The sequence below is a fragment of the Contarinia nasturtii genome, unplaced genomic scaffold, assembly GCF_009176525.2.
Source record: "Contarinia nasturtii isolate CC-2019 unplaced genomic scaffold, AAFC_CNas_1.1 Cnas_scaffold_810, whole genome shotgun sequence".
In the NCBI taxonomy this organism is placed as follows: Eukaryota; Metazoa; Arthropoda; class Insecta; order Diptera; family Cecidomyiidae; genus Contarinia; species Contarinia nasturtii.
In genome coordinates this window covers 990,393-1,009,235 of record NW_022198157.1, presented here as the reverse complement: position 1 = coordinate 1,009,235, position 18,843 = coordinate 990,393, and the positions used below count along the sequence as shown (strand labels likewise).

The 18,843-nt window shown below is 35.5% G+C and overlaps 3 protein-coding genes across 4 annotated transcripts in view; all 3 read left to right on the top strand.

Annotated features, from left to right (window-relative positions):
• Positions 1 to 1,236: 1,236 nt before the first annotated feature.
• On the top strand, positions 1,237 to 2,796 carry LOC116342075 (leucine-rich repeat extensin-like protein 1). The gene is made up of 5 exons (XM_031769566.1): positions 1,237 to 1,676; positions 1,754 to 1,800; positions 1,864 to 1,963; positions 2,024 to 2,158; positions 2,326 to 2,796. Exons 1-5 carry the CDS (start codon positions 1,281 to 1,283, stop codon positions 2,614 to 2,616), a joined length of 969 nt encoding a protein of 322 aa, XP_031625426.1. The 5' UTR covers positions 1,237 to 1,280; the 3' UTR covers positions 2,617 to 2,796.
• A 7,011-nt stretch (positions 2,797 to 9,807) lies between these two features.
• LOC116342166 lies at positions 9,808 to 13,174 on the top strand. The gene is made up of 2 exons (XM_031769667.1): positions 9,808 to 9,983; positions 10,059 to 13,174. The coding sequence occupies exon 2, from the start codon at positions 10,234 to 10,236 to the stop codon at positions 12,811 to 12,813; it is 2,580 nt and encodes an 859-aa protein (XP_031625527.1). The 5' UTR covers positions 9,808 to 9,983; positions 10,059 to 10,233; the 3' UTR covers positions 12,814 to 13,174.
• A 918-nt stretch (positions 13,175 to 14,092) lies between these two features.
• The window catches only part of LOC116341905 (carbonic anhydrase-related protein 10), a 78,184-nt gene continuing 73,433 nt past the window's right edge, over positions 14,093 to 18,843 (top strand). Inside the window, exon 1 of one of the 2 annotated variants that reach the window (XM_031769252.1) lies at positions 14,093 to 14,221. In XM_031769252.1, coding sequence (XP_031625112.1) covers positions 14,164 to 14,221 — 58 coding nt within the window. In that variant the 5' untranslated portion in view covers positions 14,093 to 14,163. Of the gene's footprint in view, positions 14,222 to 15,337; positions 15,960 to 18,843 lie in introns of those variants that run through there. The other variant, XM_031769253.1, reaches the window with a different exon arrangement.

Sequence of the window (18,843 nt, the reverse complement as noted above, 5' to 3'; positions counted from 1 at the left end):
TGTGTGTTCAGTTCAAGCAACAAATAAACACATTAGTCTTCCTCTATATTGTCAAGTGCACATCATTTCACACTCAACTTTTCGCATAAACTGTTAATTGCATAATTCGAGATGCTCGCGCGCGCAAACAAACAATCATTTCGATTTGGTATGTCTTCCGCGTGCTTTTTTTTCTCTCTATTCTACGGCGCTTTCGCTTTCCGTTGTCCCATTTTTCATTAAATCAAAAGTATGATAATTTTACTCGAGAAAAAAAACATATGAAAATTCTGAAATAAAAACAAGACAAGAAAGTTTTGACCCTTCGCATTTCCTGGCTTCCAATTCATCGTGTCTCTAATTGTGAAGGTCATTCGGTTGAAGAAAACCATCCAAATAAAACAGAAACACTCTCATAATTTTGATGGCCGAATCTGACTTTTCATGACTTTTCATGTCATTATCATCAACATTACCATCGTCAAACATATAACGCATTTGAATAATTCTGTGCAAATTTTATTCTTTGGGGGGCCTTTGTATGAATACATTATTTTTCATGCACTTCTTTAATTATCTGTTTCTTTATTTCTTTTGCAACAAAGTTTTTCTTTCTCTCCGCCTTCACACTTATCACTCTCTCTCTCACTCTCTCACTATCTCTCTCTCTCTCTTTTTCTGTATTAATTTATTTTTCCTCTATACAGCTGCGTGAAGAAAAAAATAATTCAACGCGAAACGAGCAAATTGCTTAATTAGTTTGAGGGAGATTTACAAACACAATGTGAAAACATGAATTTGAAAAAAAAAACGAAGAAAAAAAAGTAAGGAAAAAAATAAAGCAAATGAATAAGAAACCAACAGCAGCAGAAGCGTTCAGTGAGTATGAACGCGTCAACACATACATAAATTGATGAATACGAATGAAATAATGTGTGTGCATCGCTCATTCGGCATGTGGTTTTACTTTGTACCGAAAATATTGGGGGAAAAGCAATGCCACCGTAATGGTTTCATTATAAATGAATATGAAAAAATGAAAGAAAGGAAAAGGTGAACATCTTCAACGCAATTACGTTTTGTTTATAAATACATGTTAATTTTTTGCAAAGTTTTCAGTATTTCATCATCATTCAAAGTAAATTGAGATCAAAAGTTTGTGCAAGCATTAATGCAGCGAAACAGTGATTTTTTTCTCATCAGTAAAACAACAATTTTTTGAATTTGTTAATTTTTTTTTTGTGCAAAGATAATATTTGGACTTTTTTTTAAATGCGAGAAAAAAAAGTGTGAACACAAATATGTTTACACACAATTTGACATTTTTAATCAATATTTTGTCATTGTTTGTTTCAATTTGGGATTTTAAATGTGCGCTTTCGATGCCAAAAAGGTATCGAGTGTATCGATCAAAAGGACCACCGCCAATTCCGACGATTCTCGCATTCAGCCAACCGCCCCGGTTGGGCTCGGCTCAAAATTTTCACTCAAACTACGCATCGCCACCGTTTATGATGAACAATGGAATATCCAGTTACAGTCCATCGGGACCTTATGATTCACCCAACAACAATTTGGATTATCAACCACCTGGCATGGATTATGGGCCTCCGAAAATTGGCACCGAATATGGACCTCCGAAAATTAGCACCGAATATGGACCACCGTCATCATCGAAACCAGTCATTCATAAACATGTAATGAAAATGTTGACCTTTTTAACAATCATGATTTTTTCAACAAATATTTTTGTGTTCATTTCATGCTTTTCAAGATTTACGTTCACATCCCGCCGCCTGAACCCGAAGAGCCTATTGTGAGGTATGTTCTTTTTATTGAAAATTAAAAAAAAAACAAAAGCTTAAGATGGTTTTGATTTCGTAGAACACCACTTACAACAGTCGCGCCGCAGAAACATTACCGAATCGTATTCATCAAAGCTCCCACCGAAGCACCAGCTACATATCCCACAATACCATTGCAGGTAATGTGATTTCTTTTGAATAAAGTGATGCAGAAAAATGTTACCTTTTGTATATTGTAGCCACCCGATGAAGAAAAGACTCTTGTGTATGTGCTTGTGAAGAAACCAGAACCATTGCCAGACTTGGTACTACCAAAACCTGCTACAACTGTACCAACAAAGCCTGAGGTGTATTTTATACGCTATAAAACGCAGGTATGAATTGGAAAAATTGCAAAAAATCCTTATTATAAATTCACACTTGAAAGAGAATTTATTTATTCGGATTCGGAAACGGATCCTATGAAAATGAAAAGAATTATTAAAAATACATGTTTCTTGAACAAATCAAAAGAAGTGAATGTTAACTGTTCTTGTTTCAGAAGGACGAAAATAGTGTACCTTATCCGCCAAGTGGTAGCAGTGGTAATGGAAATTCAAATCCAACGAAAAATTACCCACCAAACAATAACATACCAAATTCTTCGTACGGGCCCCCAGATACATCTTATGGCTCCCCAGAAACTTCTTATGGACCGCCTCCAAGTTCGTACTCCGGATCCGGCTCTTCTTCAACGTATCAAACGACAATTCCGACATTGGGCCCTCCATTGGCCTCATACATGATAAACAGTCGATCGTTGAAATCAAAGCGAGGAAATAATTTTTTGTAAACTCTCATTATTACAATCACGCGTTGAGGCCCGACAAAACAAATTACCAGACAAATGTGTGTTGAAATTGTCATAAGAAAGTGCTAATATTTATAAAAATTGAAGGCTTAGTTTGATTGTTAGTGACAGTTTCAATTATGCCGAGTGGATTCTTACAAAAAACCGATCGAATTGTTAATTTCACTTACAATAAATAATAATAAGACGAATTGAAATTGGTAATAATTTTTTATTCATCATGAACTCGTTTGAGATTGAAATTCCATTTGGTAAAAGCCATTAGATACAGTCTAGAGGAGTATAAAAGTGAAGAAAATCGCTTGCGATAGGAAGAAATAGAACGATGTATTCGTTCTGTGCAAATTCAATTCAGATTATTTCACTCCATTATTTCGCTCCGGCATGAAACCGCATCGTCAGCAACCAGAGCACTTCGTCTATCAAAGTGTTGAAAAGAAATCCGGCAATAAACACAATGGGAAAAGCTAAAATGAAATTAAGCATAGAAATTGACGTAATACACGAATGATTATATGTGTTCCACACATGCACCGATGGGCATATTTTTCTGCAAACAGTATAGGCTTCTTTCATTCAAACATAATCAAATCAATTGGAAGTAAAATTGTCACTTTGTCACTGTTCGATATGTATATTATATCTATTCGAATGTAGCGCCCATTGAAATGGATGCTCTGTGTGTGTATCTAACACCTTCAATTTTGTTTGTTTGTTGCTCATCGTTTGTTGCATTAATAAACAACACACATGAACTGAAATACCGATTGTTACATTGTTATTGTCACTTAACACATACAGAGCGATTTACTTTTGCGATGGGGCAATCTCCGCTCAATTCTCGACTCGTTTTCTCTTTCGCTCTTTGCAAAGCACAATAAACACAAATAAAATATCTATCTACAATTCATCTGAATTCATCTGCAAGTGTTTCGATTGTATTTTTATTGCATCGCTTTTTTTCTGCTCTTGTTCGTTTTGATTTCAGATCGCATTGTGTGTATGTTTTTTTTTCTTCTCTTTTTCCATTTTTCGTCTCATTTATGCTATCGCACACTTCAAATATTTCAAATAATATTGGTTGTAACAAGAGAGCTCACGTGTCGTGTATCAAAATCCAATATAACAGCTGTACAATGCGTTCAACGTTATTACGAGCGATACATATATACACACATATGAACTTGAGCCGAAGCGCACAATATCAATTTCTTTCGCAATTTAATATGAACATAGAAAGGCTGAAGAACACCGATGGCACATCGAATAGAATTGTGATACAGCATGCGAAAGACTCCAAATAGTCGGCATCATGTTAAAACATATGATATCTCGCTCGCGCGCACACATACACTATCCGATTGGTTACAATACAGATCGTCGTATTGTGATGACACTTTGCCATTTTCATTCTGGAAAATAGTTTTCTCTACATATTCTCATACTTTTAAAAATAGATACTTCTTCACCAGCGAAGGGGTTCCGAAGTGAAAAGAAATCCAAACGAATGACGTTATCTTGGTAAATAATAAAAAAAACTAACTCGGTATAAATATTTAAAAACCCATCGAATTTACAAGGAAGTTGCGTCAGTAATCAAAATTCTTTGCTTTGGATCCGTTGGAGGGGGCGGAATGAAATAGTCGAAAATAATCCTTGAAATGATGTATTAATATAGAGTAAAATGCGACACTTTGCCTCCGTTAAGTAAAGAAAAAAGAAATTGAAAATGTTCGGAACGTAAGTGAATGAAAATGTGTACACATTTTCCATCGAAAAAAAAAGGTGAACTAAGAAAAGAAAAGAAAAATGCGATGACCCCAGAGAGGAAAAAAAAACAATCACAAAAAAAGCAAGTAACAACAACAGCAATAACACAAATAGTGACATAAATATGTGACGGTGCAAAGAATTGGGGGAGCACACAAAAGATATTAGCTACAATTTTTGCAGGTTGGCTTTCTTGTCTCGGTGTGTGCTACGGTGTGTTCGGTCTCTCCATTTAACCGTAATATGGATACAATGGATGATAAATACGGACCCAATACCTTATGTGTAGTTATTCCTTTTTGTCAGGCACCAGTCGCCACACAACACATAAAAGTAACAAAAAAGCGCCAGCACACACACAATGAAAACATTAAATGAACCAGAGATATAAATGACTCGTATCGGTTTCACTGTTGTTTACCGCATGTGTTCTCGCTGCTCATTGTACTTCTTATCGATGGCGAAATAGAGGCGAAGAGAGAGCGGGAGACAATCTCGTTTCAGATTGTAATTTCAGTCAATGGGCGAGATGTGCTTGTGATGACACTTAGATGGTATTTGTCGGAGTTTCGTGCTGTCTGCCGGTATATGGTGGTGATACAAACGGAAAGAAAGATGTGTCTAAGTGCAAGCAATTCAGATGTGAATTATTGTATTGAATAAACACTCTTTATTGGCAGTTGGTGTTTGATTGTCGCAAGCAGATGATAAAATCGAGATACATTAACAGCAATTGGGTGTGCAAAAATGGTATCAATTGGTTTTGGTACATTTTGCGGTGTACAATTTCACAGAAGGAATGTACCATTTTGCTAACAACATATAATTTTTTTTCTTTTGCAATCTATTTGCGGTAATGCACTGTCTACTTGTAACACATCGAATAAATGTCGATGTGCTGGTTTTTGTGGTAGATGTGGAAATTGCCCCCGCGAAATTGTCATTGAACTTCAGCAAATATATTTTGGTATATTTTATACTCACTCCTTTCCTAGCTCTTCCACTCTTTAACCACTATCTTTTCCTCTATTTGTCACATTGCTGTCTGTGTCATTCTTTATTTTCAATTTTATTATTTTTTTCGAGAAAAAAGGAACGATGGACTTTTAAGTAAAATTAAAAATTTCGTTTCCATTTGGCATGTCAAAAACACGATCACATGACAGAAGTGAAAAAAAAAAATGTGAACGGAAGAATTTGAAAGCACCCTTTGAGCACTTGAAACGTATCTCAATTTTATCTGGAGTCCATTGTATAGCTCACGCCACACTCATTACGAGACTCGACAATTGAAAACGTATGATGATTGTGGGCCATAAATTGCACATGGCTGGTGCAAACAACGTGCCAACACACACACACACACACACACAGCCGAATACAAAGAGCAAGTGCGGTACACACGTTAAAGAATTTCCTTTATTAGCAACGCTATAAGCGGTGAATCGTTAGTGGCAGCGACAGGTAGAAATGATCGATGTGTACTGCAAACACTACACACAGCGCCCAATTATTCACACAAAGTCGTTTTGTTCTTATTCCCATTGCACACACACACAATTTTTCCACATATACAAAATAGAGAAAGCGTACACCGGAGCCAAGAAACATACGACGACAAATGTTTACGGTGAGTGGCTTTTAAACAAAGACAAAATATGTCATTATCTATGAGTCTATGCTGCGCCACATTTAACCACTTAAATGAACTTGGTGTATGAACATGGTAAGGAGAGAATATCAGAAAAACGTGTGCGCGTGCAGCGTTCTGCAATAGAGGAAAAAAAATCAGAATAAAAATAAAATAATTTTTCTGTGCTTATGGTGTTGAAGTGTCATTCGAGTCGATGATGATAGCAGCACAACAAAACACACAATAAACAGCAAACAAAAGGAAATGGCATCATACAAGCCATTTTTACACAATGCAGCTACTATTGAAAGTCAGTCCAGGGCGTTAAATAAATTCGCATTTAAAAAAAGAGAGAGATCTTCACGTTAAATGACTCTTTAACATGTAATTTTTTGTTGTATGCAGTTGTACTTGCTCTCGTTCTCCACCGCCAACATTTTCATATGTTTGCACAGAAATTCTTTTGCCATCACTTCCATGCTCGATGGCAGAAAAAAACCGAAGCCACTTTTCACAAACACAAAACAACAATGCCATTCAGCCAACCCGATAAGTGTGCTTGCATTAGAGTGATAAAGAGCCTTGAGGGTGCCATTTGATTCCGACAGAATATACTGCAGGCACAATACACAAAGTTCAAAGCAACGATGCAATTTACAAAATTGCTCCGGTTTGTTTGAATAGGTTATAATTAAAAGCCGCTCTCTCTCTCTCATCAAATACACAAAACACACCTGAACAATTTTTCGATGTACCATGCAGATATAGAACATTCTATTTGAATTTGCTGATTTTTTGTTCATTTATAACATGCCGAGAATTGAAAATAAATAAAAAAATAAATAAATATCTTTCTCTCTGTGTCGCCTTCGGTTTGTTTGTGGTAAATGACACTGGCTATAAATTATAACTCGAAGCAGTGTTGTATGTAATCAGAGAAAAGTCACTGATTTGGAAAAGTGTTAAGTGATTTTAAATGACTTTAATCATTTTCTCGCCTTCACCAAGAAAAATCTTTACGCAAAACGATGTAAAATCAACGAACCTTCGAATGTTTATTCAGCGATAGAAGCAAATGCGATGCAAATGAACGAACAAAGATTGCTGACTACTCTTTTTTCACATTACATTTATCAAGGGTTCGACAAAATTTATGAGCTACGAATAGACGACATCCCAGATACGATTGCAACTTTTTAAAATTATGATGAAATTTATATGGCAAAGACTCTAAATAAATAACAGTTTTTTTAGAAATAGCTACAATGTTATTTATAACCGGATCTATGAGCGATAAACTTGCGAAAAAGTAAGAGTCAGTAAAGAATGTTCACTAAACTGTGTGAGTGTGTGTTGAAAGCGTCAGTTTTTGCAGTTTCCAGCAATTTTCATTTTGAGTTTTGTATCGGGGTTTGAATGAGTGCAAAAAAAACTTACAGTTATTAGCTCAAAGGGATTACAAATGAAATTGAAATGAAAATGGGAACAGACGGTTAATTGATTTTTCAATCTCCTTCGTTATCCACGAATTGTCGATCATTTGATTGTTTCTCAAAACAACAACTCGCGTTTATTTAAAGCCATGAGCATCTGCTTTTTTTTTTGTGTTGAAGCTATCGCGATAAACGTGCATATAAATCAAATATAAAACATGTTCCCGAATAATGGTCATCACACACACACACAAAAAAACCAACTAAAAATACAAACTAAATCGAATGGTAAATATTTTGTGAAAATATTGACAAAGACAAAAAAAAAATGGAAATGCCCCATTCCCATGCATCACGCTCGAACGTGAGCTTTGGCAAGTGTTATTGTTTGATTTTCAATTCGATTCAATTACAGATTTAGGAAATTTAGCGAACGTAATCAACAAACACTTTTTGTTTGCATTGGTTGGCTCTGTGTGTAAACACGTAATTTTCAGTTTGGGTTGAATGCCGCTCACTACCCCACGGAGAGACTATTCCCTTTCACTCATTTTTTACCATTAAAAATTGGAATTCAAATGCCAATGTGTCATACAACATGCTACAATTTATATCTCGTTTCACAGTATTGCCTTCTCTGACGTCCAAATGGGTACAGATTGCGTGGCCCGAAATTGAATGAGTGCGTAATGCATTTGATTTCGGATTCGGGTTACTTTTTCCTCTCTCTCTCTCTCTTTGTTGCGCTGGTGCTATTTCGGCTGGTTACATATCGTAAATAAATTGTCAAAATGTTTGCATCAGTGTTAAAATTGACATGCAAACAACAAGTGCACTCGACAGTGTGTGCACTGTGTATATGATATGCACCAGTTGAATTCAAACACTTTCAAATGCAACAAAAGCATCAATTTCCCATCGAAACATTTTAGTTTGGTCCGCTCTGCTCGGTGCCCGATATTTTCAGCAAAACATAAATAATACGAAAAATTGCATCAGTTATACAAAAGTTGTTTTCGACGGGTTGGAGGAGTTATTTACTCGGAAAAGAGATACATTGCAATGTGTATCGAGAAAAAAAACAACTCTCCACGGTCAATATTAAAAATGGCGAGTAAAATTCGTTTTGTGTGTTTACTCTTTAAATCGAGCGTATGTGTGTACAGTGTACATACGAGAGATGCGAAAAAAGCAAATTGGCTAAAATAAAAATTGTGCACAAATTCAATTTATATTTTGATGCTTGTTTTGTGTACGTGTTTCCATTGTATTGCCGGCCGGTCAATTGTTATTTTCACAAGCATAATATTTTTACGTGTGTCTGCCGACGGTTGTTGTTTTTTTACACCTTACAATAATTTCATATCTCTCGTATTTGAGAGATCAATGACACAAACATGCAAATATTTACTTTGAATAATTTGCAAGCCGGAAAACTGGATACACTTTGTTTGTTTTTTTTCTTGTTAAAATGACAAACACAGTAAATTATGCCAGATGCGCATGAATTTGCATTTTTCTGCAGAAACATTCATTACTTCTATATTCTTTTGCTCAGCATTCAGCATGCGGTTGTAAAAAGAGTATTTAAGAGAATCTTCCCAAAATCCGTTTATATTTTTATTTGTTTATAACATAAAGAATCATAAATGGCTTATAGATATGATTTGATGCAGTGCAGTGCATGTGAAAGTCGTTCGATTGTTTAAATTCTTATTCTTATTCTCATTCTCACACCGAGCGAAAAACCTCATAAAAGAGATGTACATTTGTAAATTCGCCAAAGACATGCAAGTTAACGGAAGAAGGAAAGAAAGAATGAGAAAGTGAACAAAAAATTGTGATGAGAATAGAACGAAAGAAAAAAAAATGAGTGTTGTCTACGGCTTAGCGATTAGGTAGTGCAGGTAGAACGTCGCAATTAGTTGAACAAGAGTGAGAGAGAAATGAGCCGAATAATTATTTCATTGTTTTTACGATGGAGATATTGTCGATTGTTGTCGTCTACATATATGGCTTTTGTTTCTTTCGTCTTTTTTCTGCGTCTCGTTTGCGTTCGCCGTGTAACTCAATCGAATACGTGTGAATGTATGTGTGCCTAACTGTCTACAGACACTGCGTTAATGCGTGTATGCATTCGTTTGTATTACGATGATCGTTTAACAACAGACGACGTCTCTCTGTGACCGGCGTATGTGTGCGTATATGTATTAGTGTACTACCCTTCTCAGTCGATTCTGACGCGCGATGTATGTATTGAGTTTGAAAATAGCCATACATATGGCATGCACAACACCGCATTGTATTCATCATTCTATTTCAACTGTCAAACCAACAACAAACGAAACGAGACGAATAACGAAAAAGAAACGTATTTTGTATTTTTCATGTTAATTTAATTAGAAAAGAATCAGTTTTTGTGGTCGTTTTGTGAAATTTGTGCATTATTTTATATTTTGTATAAATAAAATTGAAGAAAATCCAAGAAAATTGCGTTCAAATGTAATATACACGTAAGTGTGATAATGATTGCTTGAAATCGATTACTTGGAATCGACTGCTAAATTGAATTTAATTGCGTATCTTAGGTTCAAGGCATAATCCGTATTGATGACGTCTATTTTCGAATACGAACAACAACGACGACGACCTTTACCGTGAATTTATACCGTGTGTAATTTATAATAAATTTTGTCAACGACAACTGCAATATTTGGATAAAACTAGTGACTGAATAGCAAATTCAAAGTGTAAGACCCGACAATGAGAGAATATCAACCGGCTGGTTTATTTGTGACGGCTGCGTCAACGTATGCAAACCAAACAGCAACCGAAGCACCAACAACCGATCATCCAATGCATTCAATGTTGAACGGCATCGAGTCCGGAATACGTTCACCAATGTCGACGGACAGTCAGCTTTCGTTGTTGACAACAGCATCATCCAGTGTTTCACAATCGCCACAGTGCGATTGGCCGGAATTTCAAGAAAATTACAATTCAATTATGGACAATACAAATTTACTCGATAGTTGTGCGGCTGCATTGAATGACATTAGCAGCGGTGAAGATGGACTGTTTACAATTCAAGCGGAAAAATTGCGAAAATTCAATCGTTCGCTTAGTTCAACAACAAGTTCATCGTTCGGATCGGATCCGGCGTTGGCAACGTCTGTTACATCGGAAAAATGCGTTGAACAATTTACGAAATGGCTTTGTGAAATGGAAAATCGAGTTGCGGCCCAACCAAAACTATTGAAAATCAGTGCAATGAAAGCGAAACAAAAGGCCGCTCAAAAGGAAATCCATTCAAATATTTACAAAGAAATTGTCGCACAACCGTGCATTGTAAAAGGAAACGAACACAAGTCGCTTCAAGAACGATATCATGTGTTATATTTAAAAGTATACGAGGTGTTAATATTGCTTGAAGGATTGCCCGCCAACATTTTTTCGCCATCATCAAATCCCATTCTCGGTGAATCATTCAACGAATTGGAGTGTAGCTCGAGTACAGAAAGCAAAGAACATTCATCAGATCACGTTGACCATGGTGATAATGAACATGAACATTTTGACTATGAGTACAGTGATAAAACCATCGATACAGAACAAAAAACACCAATTTACACTGAAACCAGCGTGTTATCAACGAGCATTGGCACATACTATTTCAACTATGACGATAGCATCGTACAACAACAAACAAATGATGATAACATTCAATTGAGCAGCACTATTTTTGAAAACAATGATAAGGAGTTTACATTTGAACATGATTTGCATTCATTGCTCAATGCAACCGATAGCCTGTGCATCAAGTCATACGGTGAACATACAGCAGTTTCAGAAGGGCAACGACCAATTCAACAACATTTACAGCCGAACGAAACGTTTGATCCGAAGAAAAAATACATTTGGAATGAAATCGATTTTAGTAAATTGGCCGCCGAAACACAACCGCAAGGAAATTGTCTAACGAACGATTATCATCACAAAGTGTTCGATTGGTTGCACACGAAAACGACAACGACACCCGCCGATAGTTACAAATCGAAATCAACGGTTAGTTTGGACGGTTTAACAGCAAGAACGATCGAAGACGACTATCGTCTGGTATATCGTGCCAAATCGGAAATGGATTTATCGAAAAGTCATCAGTGTCATCGATTGGATACGTACAATCGGACGTCATCGTTGCACACTTCAGTAAATTGTTTGCCAACGAATTTGAGTCCAAGCAAACGCTTATCGACGTCGTTAAGCGATTCAATTCCGGAGGAAAGTTCATTAATTTGGGATAACTTTCAATTGGCCAATGAATTTATGAAATCAGATAGTGATTTTGCCGGCAGCGATTTGGATACGAAAGATTTAATCAATAAATTGTGCTACTTTGGCGATGATTATTCGATGCATTTGAACGATGCACTCGTCGCCAACACAACCGAAAGTGAAAATGAATCAGTCCAGAGTGTTGCCAAATCACCGAACAAAGAAAAGACGATATTGAATGTCTTCGAAACGCCACCATCGTCAAAATGTGAATTGATTAAAACTAGACGCAGCCGTCGCATTCGTAACAAACGCTTCAAAAATTACTCAACAACTTCAACATTAGATTCGTCATCGTCTGCATCACATTCAACATTCTCACTGGATCAATCATCCGATGCTAATTTATCCGAAGCCACAACGGCATCAGTCAATTCAAATATTCACGTTGATGATTCACAATCGGCAATAACACACACCGCATTCGTACCCGAACAGACAATTTCGTACAACACTGATGAAAAACAATTTGAACTACACACAAAGGACCACAACGAACCAAAGAAAATGAAAATTAATGAAATGCGACCCGAAGACTTTTATGACATTGTCAAAATGTGTCAGAGTAACATCGATTGTGTGATAACAGTTTTGGGCGCTGAATCCGGTCGCATTCTCACCGTTGCTTATTGCCAACAAATGAAGTACGAACGATATCAAAAGTCAAACAATGAAACATGCAAATGCGAACAACAACAACACCAACACCAACAAAACACGAACACAACCATTGAAAATATGCAAATGACAAAAGAGACGGAATGCAATTGCAACGGTCAAATCGCCATGAGTATATCGAACGAAACGTGCATATGCAGTTGGGTATCGCATCAAATAGCAATGATATTAAATTTTCTCATCGATTGTTGGAACGTTTTCCGAAACATGAAATTATACACGTATTTGTGCCGGGTTACCAAGGCTCTGTTCGGTTCAACGCGATACGTGGCCGATCACCTCAAAGCAAAAAAAGACATTGTCAACGTCAAAGCAATCAAATATTCATGAAATAAAATAAAATTTGAACAAAAGTAAGTTAGGATTTTTGAAATCGTATCGCATATCACTTTTGCAAATGTCACAAGTGTCAATTATTAACTTAGGAAGAAATGAACTATCAATATCGTCCATTTATCTCATATCAATTTATAGAGTTTTTTTATGGTGTTAATTTTGGATTCGTGGCGAATATTGCGTGAAAAGATAATGCACAAAATCTATTTCGTAACCAGTTTAACAATTCTCATTGAATTCGTAATAATACCGATAAGTGATTTAATAAAAACGAATATCGTTATCAAAATGTTTAGAATAATATGACCAAAGGGAAAAATGTTGAAAAATGAATATTGAAAAATGTTCGAGTATAAGAGTGTTAAATAAAAATTCAAACTAAAATCAATTTTTTATTCACATTTTTTGTATATGTTTTTTTGCTTTGATTTCAATAAAGACTGCCATTCAAAGTGTGTAAGTATATAGAAAGGCAAGGAAATGTGTAAAAATAGAACTCATGTATAAGCACAGTCACACGACTAATGGCATACGTAACACGGGTGCATTGTCTTCAAATCAAATTTTGTTTATTTAACAGAGAGTATTGAACGATGAAGTTCTTCGAAACAAACAAATGCTTACATAAAATGTGACAAACACTGTAATTTAAATGCATAATTATGGTTTTGAGAGCACACTTCGCAGTATGTTGCTACGCGTAACTTTCATTTCAATAAAATTCTTATCAAATAATTAGAACAATTATACTCAACAATTAGAAGTCCTGCACAAAATTCAACAACGCATTCAAATTATAGCGAATCAATAATTGATTTAATGATAACATAAAACGGTTTTTAATCCGAAATACAATACTTTTTTGGATGAAATAAACACCATTAATTGAAGCCGTATTAGCATTTGTGCACAATTATTATTCGAAATTTACGTAATTATTAAATCACGTCGATTCAATTTACGTTGCATTCTCAGAATTGTTTTGAGAATTAATTTGAAAAAATTTCGTTACTCGTTCTATATTCGACTACGATTTCACTTTGGTTTCATTATAAGCCTAAGAATAAACGGTTTCTCGCAAACATTTACGATTAAAAAATAATCATGACAAAATAGACTTTTGGACCTTGATTTTGATATAAAATTAAATCTAATCTAAGTGCAAGGGTCATTGACAACATGCATATGTTTTATTGATTAATCAATTATTAATCACTTTCGAAACAGAAATAGAGGAAACAATTGTAAAATTTAGTCTCTTTTTAAATGTTCTTGTGCAACAGTTGAAGCTCAAAATTGTTAAATCAGTGTTTTCTACAAAGTGCTTTACTTTCTTCAAATAGAATGATATCCGTCAAACATTACGCTACATGTTTGATATTGATGTTCATTTTCATTGAAGGTACACATAGCGATTAAATGATATAAATATTTGAAAAGTTTCATTCAGAATGATCTGTAAATGTTTTTTATTTGCAAAATTGGGATATGAAAATATTGTTATTGAAGTAGTGATTTAGTATTGAATGTGAATCATTGTGTTGGGGATTTTTCGAAATAAGGGAAACTGTGGTGAAAAACGAAGCCGGAGTATTTCCCCAATGTCTGATTTTGTTTGAATTTGCGCATGTGCTGAACAAGTCTATTATTTTCTATTTTTCTCTATTTTTATCGAAACATTTGTTCATAAACTGAAGAAAAAAAAACGCCGAATCAAACATTTATAATTAATTTTACCTATAAATGTAACTTTTACCTATAACCTTGGCCGATGATGATAAAAAGTCCAGCATTTATCTTATTCTCGCGATATTATAAATATGGTCACTTCCCCGCCGCCAAAACCACACACATACAATAGTAAAAATAGTAGCACCAATACGCAATTCGATAACACGAACCGCTCATTAAAAATGTGCACAATTGACGAATCCGTCAACGAATAAGATTTGTTGTTATTGTCGAATGTGAGCCGATCACCAACCGATGTGCACATCGTTTTCGATGCCGTATATCCAATGCTGTGCCGTACATTTTTTGGCGGATTTCAATGTGTGTCTATGCCTACAGCTCGTTCGTATTTTGTTAAACAACAACAATGTGATTTTCCTTTTGTTGAAATCATTTTTGGTTGTTATTGTTGTTGGTTGTATGGTTATTCGCCTTTTGCGGGGGAAATACCGAAGAAAATCGTTGTATGTTCACCATAGTGGATGGCCACTGTGCGAGCAAGAGACTGGTTTGTGTACTGTTGACGCTATATCGTCATAATTTTTCGTGTATTTGCTAAGGGATGAACGCATTCACATGGTTCATGTGATGTGTGTTGTCTGGCTGTCGTGCGCTCGGTTTGGGAAAATTGAAAATGTGCGTGTTCCATCCCGCCAACGAACCGTATTGTATGACTGCTATATTGTATGCGAAAACGATTTTACGGATAGATTTAAGCTAAAGCAAATATCCTTTTTGCTTATGGTGTGTGTATATGGTGACGACTTGCACAGAAGAAGTCAGTAAGTTTCAAGCGATGCACGAAAGCGGTTGTGTTTTCGATTCAAGCAAATAAACGGCTTTTTTTGTTCAGCATTCGCATCTTACACATCGTACCGACAACAGTGTATTTAATATTTTATCGATGAATTCAAATCTTGCGATCGTGTACTTAACGACGTTCATCATAAAATAGAGCGAAATATTTAAATTGAAATTTTACCGGTGGTTTTGAACAGTTTTCGTTTTAAATGATTGAAACCAATTTTTAAGATCAAATAAATGCAATTTGTTTTCGGTTCGACGATAAATATTTTCCGAATGAATGAAAGTGTTTGAATAAAATTTTAACGATTCGAAATGACAATTAAAATTTAGTGTTGGTGTTTTACTATGATTTTTCACGACCCCATAAATGTGTATGCATTTCGGGAGTGATGATCAAAAATTTAATTTAAATAAAACAACAAAATCCGACCTAATTATATTTAACCCGCGTGAAGAAAAATAAATTGTAGTAAAAAAAAGAGTGTGTGTTAAAACGAAATACCTTAATTTAAATTAATTACAATTAAAATTTAGAGAAAGAGAGATAAAAATGCAACCAATTATAGCGATCAACCTATTTTTTGTAATCCTTTATGCGAGAGGTCAGTGAAAAATATCTCATTTTTTAAATATTTTTTTTTTCAAACAAAAATCTTAACGTATAAAAAACAATCTCCGTTAACTTGAACACCGATAAAAAATTCCCTTGAAATAATTTATCCGATTGAATGATACGATTGCAGTAAACTAACAGTATTTTAAATCAAATAGAGTGCATTTTGTAGAATGCAATGTTTTGGTGTGTGTTTGTTAGAGAAAGAGAAGTAAATTAAGTCGAGATAATTCGTGTTCGGACGAAAAATTCATTTGGAACTGACCACATTAAAAAGCGGTATGGTTTTTTGGGTGGCTAACCATTTTTGTTCGGAATGAGCACAAGTGTTCGGTGCCTAATTATCAAGCTCAAGCGATCTTGTTCAACAATAATCGTGTTTGAGTGCGAAATGGATTTCACGGGAAATCAACAATTCGAGCAACAACACAGAGCGCTGCAATTGGATTTACTTCATTTTGTTACTCTCTCTCTCTCTCTCTCTCTCTCTCTCTCTCTCTCTCTCTCCCTTACTCTTATCGCTGTTAAACTTGAATGAGATTTATTTGGTTGAAGAGCCGCACTCAGCGCATTGCTAAAATGAATGTAACCGACCAAATAACAACTAAAATAGTCAACTTGCACAAACTGAACTTCGTACAACGTTCAAGCAATTAATTCTATTCTTTCAACGCTTACACGTGCATAAAACGGAAGTTTCCGCTGTGTTTGCTTTGCACCAAATAAATAAATATGTGATTTCGTAGACAATGATCTGAAACACACGAACATTCAAAGTGTTTCGTTGTAGCCAGATAGAACAAGAGAGAATTAAAGAGAGGATGTGGTTGTTGTCAAGATGGCAATTCAAAGAGAAAAGATAAATGTATTGTGTTACGAAGAGGACCAAAAACCAGGAAATCGATTGAGATTAATTCGTTTACCGCTTGAGTTGTTATTCACTTAGAGTGTAAAATGCCAAGTTTTCCCAAGGTGCACTGAATATTCGATGCAGTACACGTTGCACACAAACTAAATGAAGTAAATTTAAATTTGAAATTTAAACGATGACATTCGATTTCCGTAGAAAATGCTCGATTGGTTTGGTGTTTTCCGTTTATTAAATTTAAAGTCTTGGAAGTAAATTGAAATGAAATCCTCCCCTCTCTGGAAGTGTTCATTGTCCATTCTCTTGACCGTCACATTTTATGACTTTCTCTATATAACGCATTTTAGTATTGCATTTTCAAAATTAACCAGTGTCTGATTATGGCGCGCGGCACACAATAATCACTTAATAAAAGAAAAGTGATCGAATTGGTTGAAAATTACGATTTCACTGCATGTCGTAAATGTTCCATGCCATCGTTTGTTTGTTGTGAATGAGTTGTTGCCATTCTTGCTATTTACAAATAAATTAAATCATACGTTTTTTTCTATGTTTCGTTGCGGTTTATTGTTTTACGGCACATTTATTTGAGTGCATGTTAGCGCCAACGAATGTTGGCATTCAATGGTTTCGCCAAGTTGTTTTCGACAAGTTTTTCTCGAAAATCGGTGGAAATTTCAAGCAGTTGAAAGGAGAGAGAGAGAGAGAGAGAGAGAGAGAGAGAAAGAGAGAGGAAAAATACATACACACGACAGAACTGAATTGAGCAGAAAAATTCAGTCGGCTGTCAGTGCAATGGCAATGGCATCGTTTTCACATGTTAAATGGAATGTTGCCGTTTTTTCACATGCACATTTCGAGCAATTCGAAAATGTTTTGGCACTGCTTCAGTTGTTTCGACGATTTTCTACTATTTGGTTCACCACCATCAGCACCCCCCCAACATCAAAGAAAAAAATTCTTCAACGAGAAACTCGTTCGGTGAAAATTTATGTGATACTCTCGTTCGCTCCTTTGCCAATTCGTTCAATGCAGTATTTGTGCACGTAATGCATTTATATGTGTAATAATAAGTTAAGTTTTTCCCAAAGTTTTGAATTTCTATTATTCTCTGCCATTTAATCTGATTAAGATTTTATTTATACGTATCAAGTGCTTTGTATGTATGTGCATGTGTGTGAATATATCGTACCTGCATATCTTCACAATAAACCATTTCCGATTTATGGAGCAAAAATAGCACGAACCGTCTATTTCATAGGCTTCAATTAAATTTGTCACACGTTGAATGAGAAAAAAGCAGTGACAGAGACAGCAAAGGTTCGAAAATCTTGATTCTATTTTTCTTCTTCTGCCCAACATTGACATGAAACGCTTGAACTGTGCTGAGTTGCCTAAATGGTGCATAAATCGGTGTTGTGAAACGATTCAATAATCATAAAATCGAAGCGAAAGCACAACCAGTATTGGCAACACATTGAATTGCGAATATCGACCATAGTTCAATCTTTTTGTTGAAAAAGAACGCGAGCGAGATAGGAGGAGAGGGAAAGAGCGGAAACCAAAGAGAACATTGAAAACAGGGCAATAAAGAAATAAATAAATAACATTGAAAGTTTGTTTGTTCGACAACAACAGAAACACAACCCTCGATTACGCTCACTCTCACTTGTTATACGCCATCCGTTCAGATCGTTCGGATTGTCTGTGCACACAAAGCGTGCAAAAAAAGAGAACAGAGCGGTAACGATGAGAACAGCAACCATTTCTTTCGACTCGATGTGTTTATTTGCGATCTGGGATTTTTCTGCAATAAAATCAGCGTGTTAATACCAAAAAGAGCGTTTTACAGAGCGCGAAATCGACAAACAGGGAGTATGAGAGAGGCATACATAACTTGCATTGTGAATCAGACTTTTGGTGATTATTGCCGCTTTCTTTCTCTCTCTCTGTTTGTGTTTTTCCTCCATTTTTCTCTTTTCATGTCGACTGAATGAATGCATTT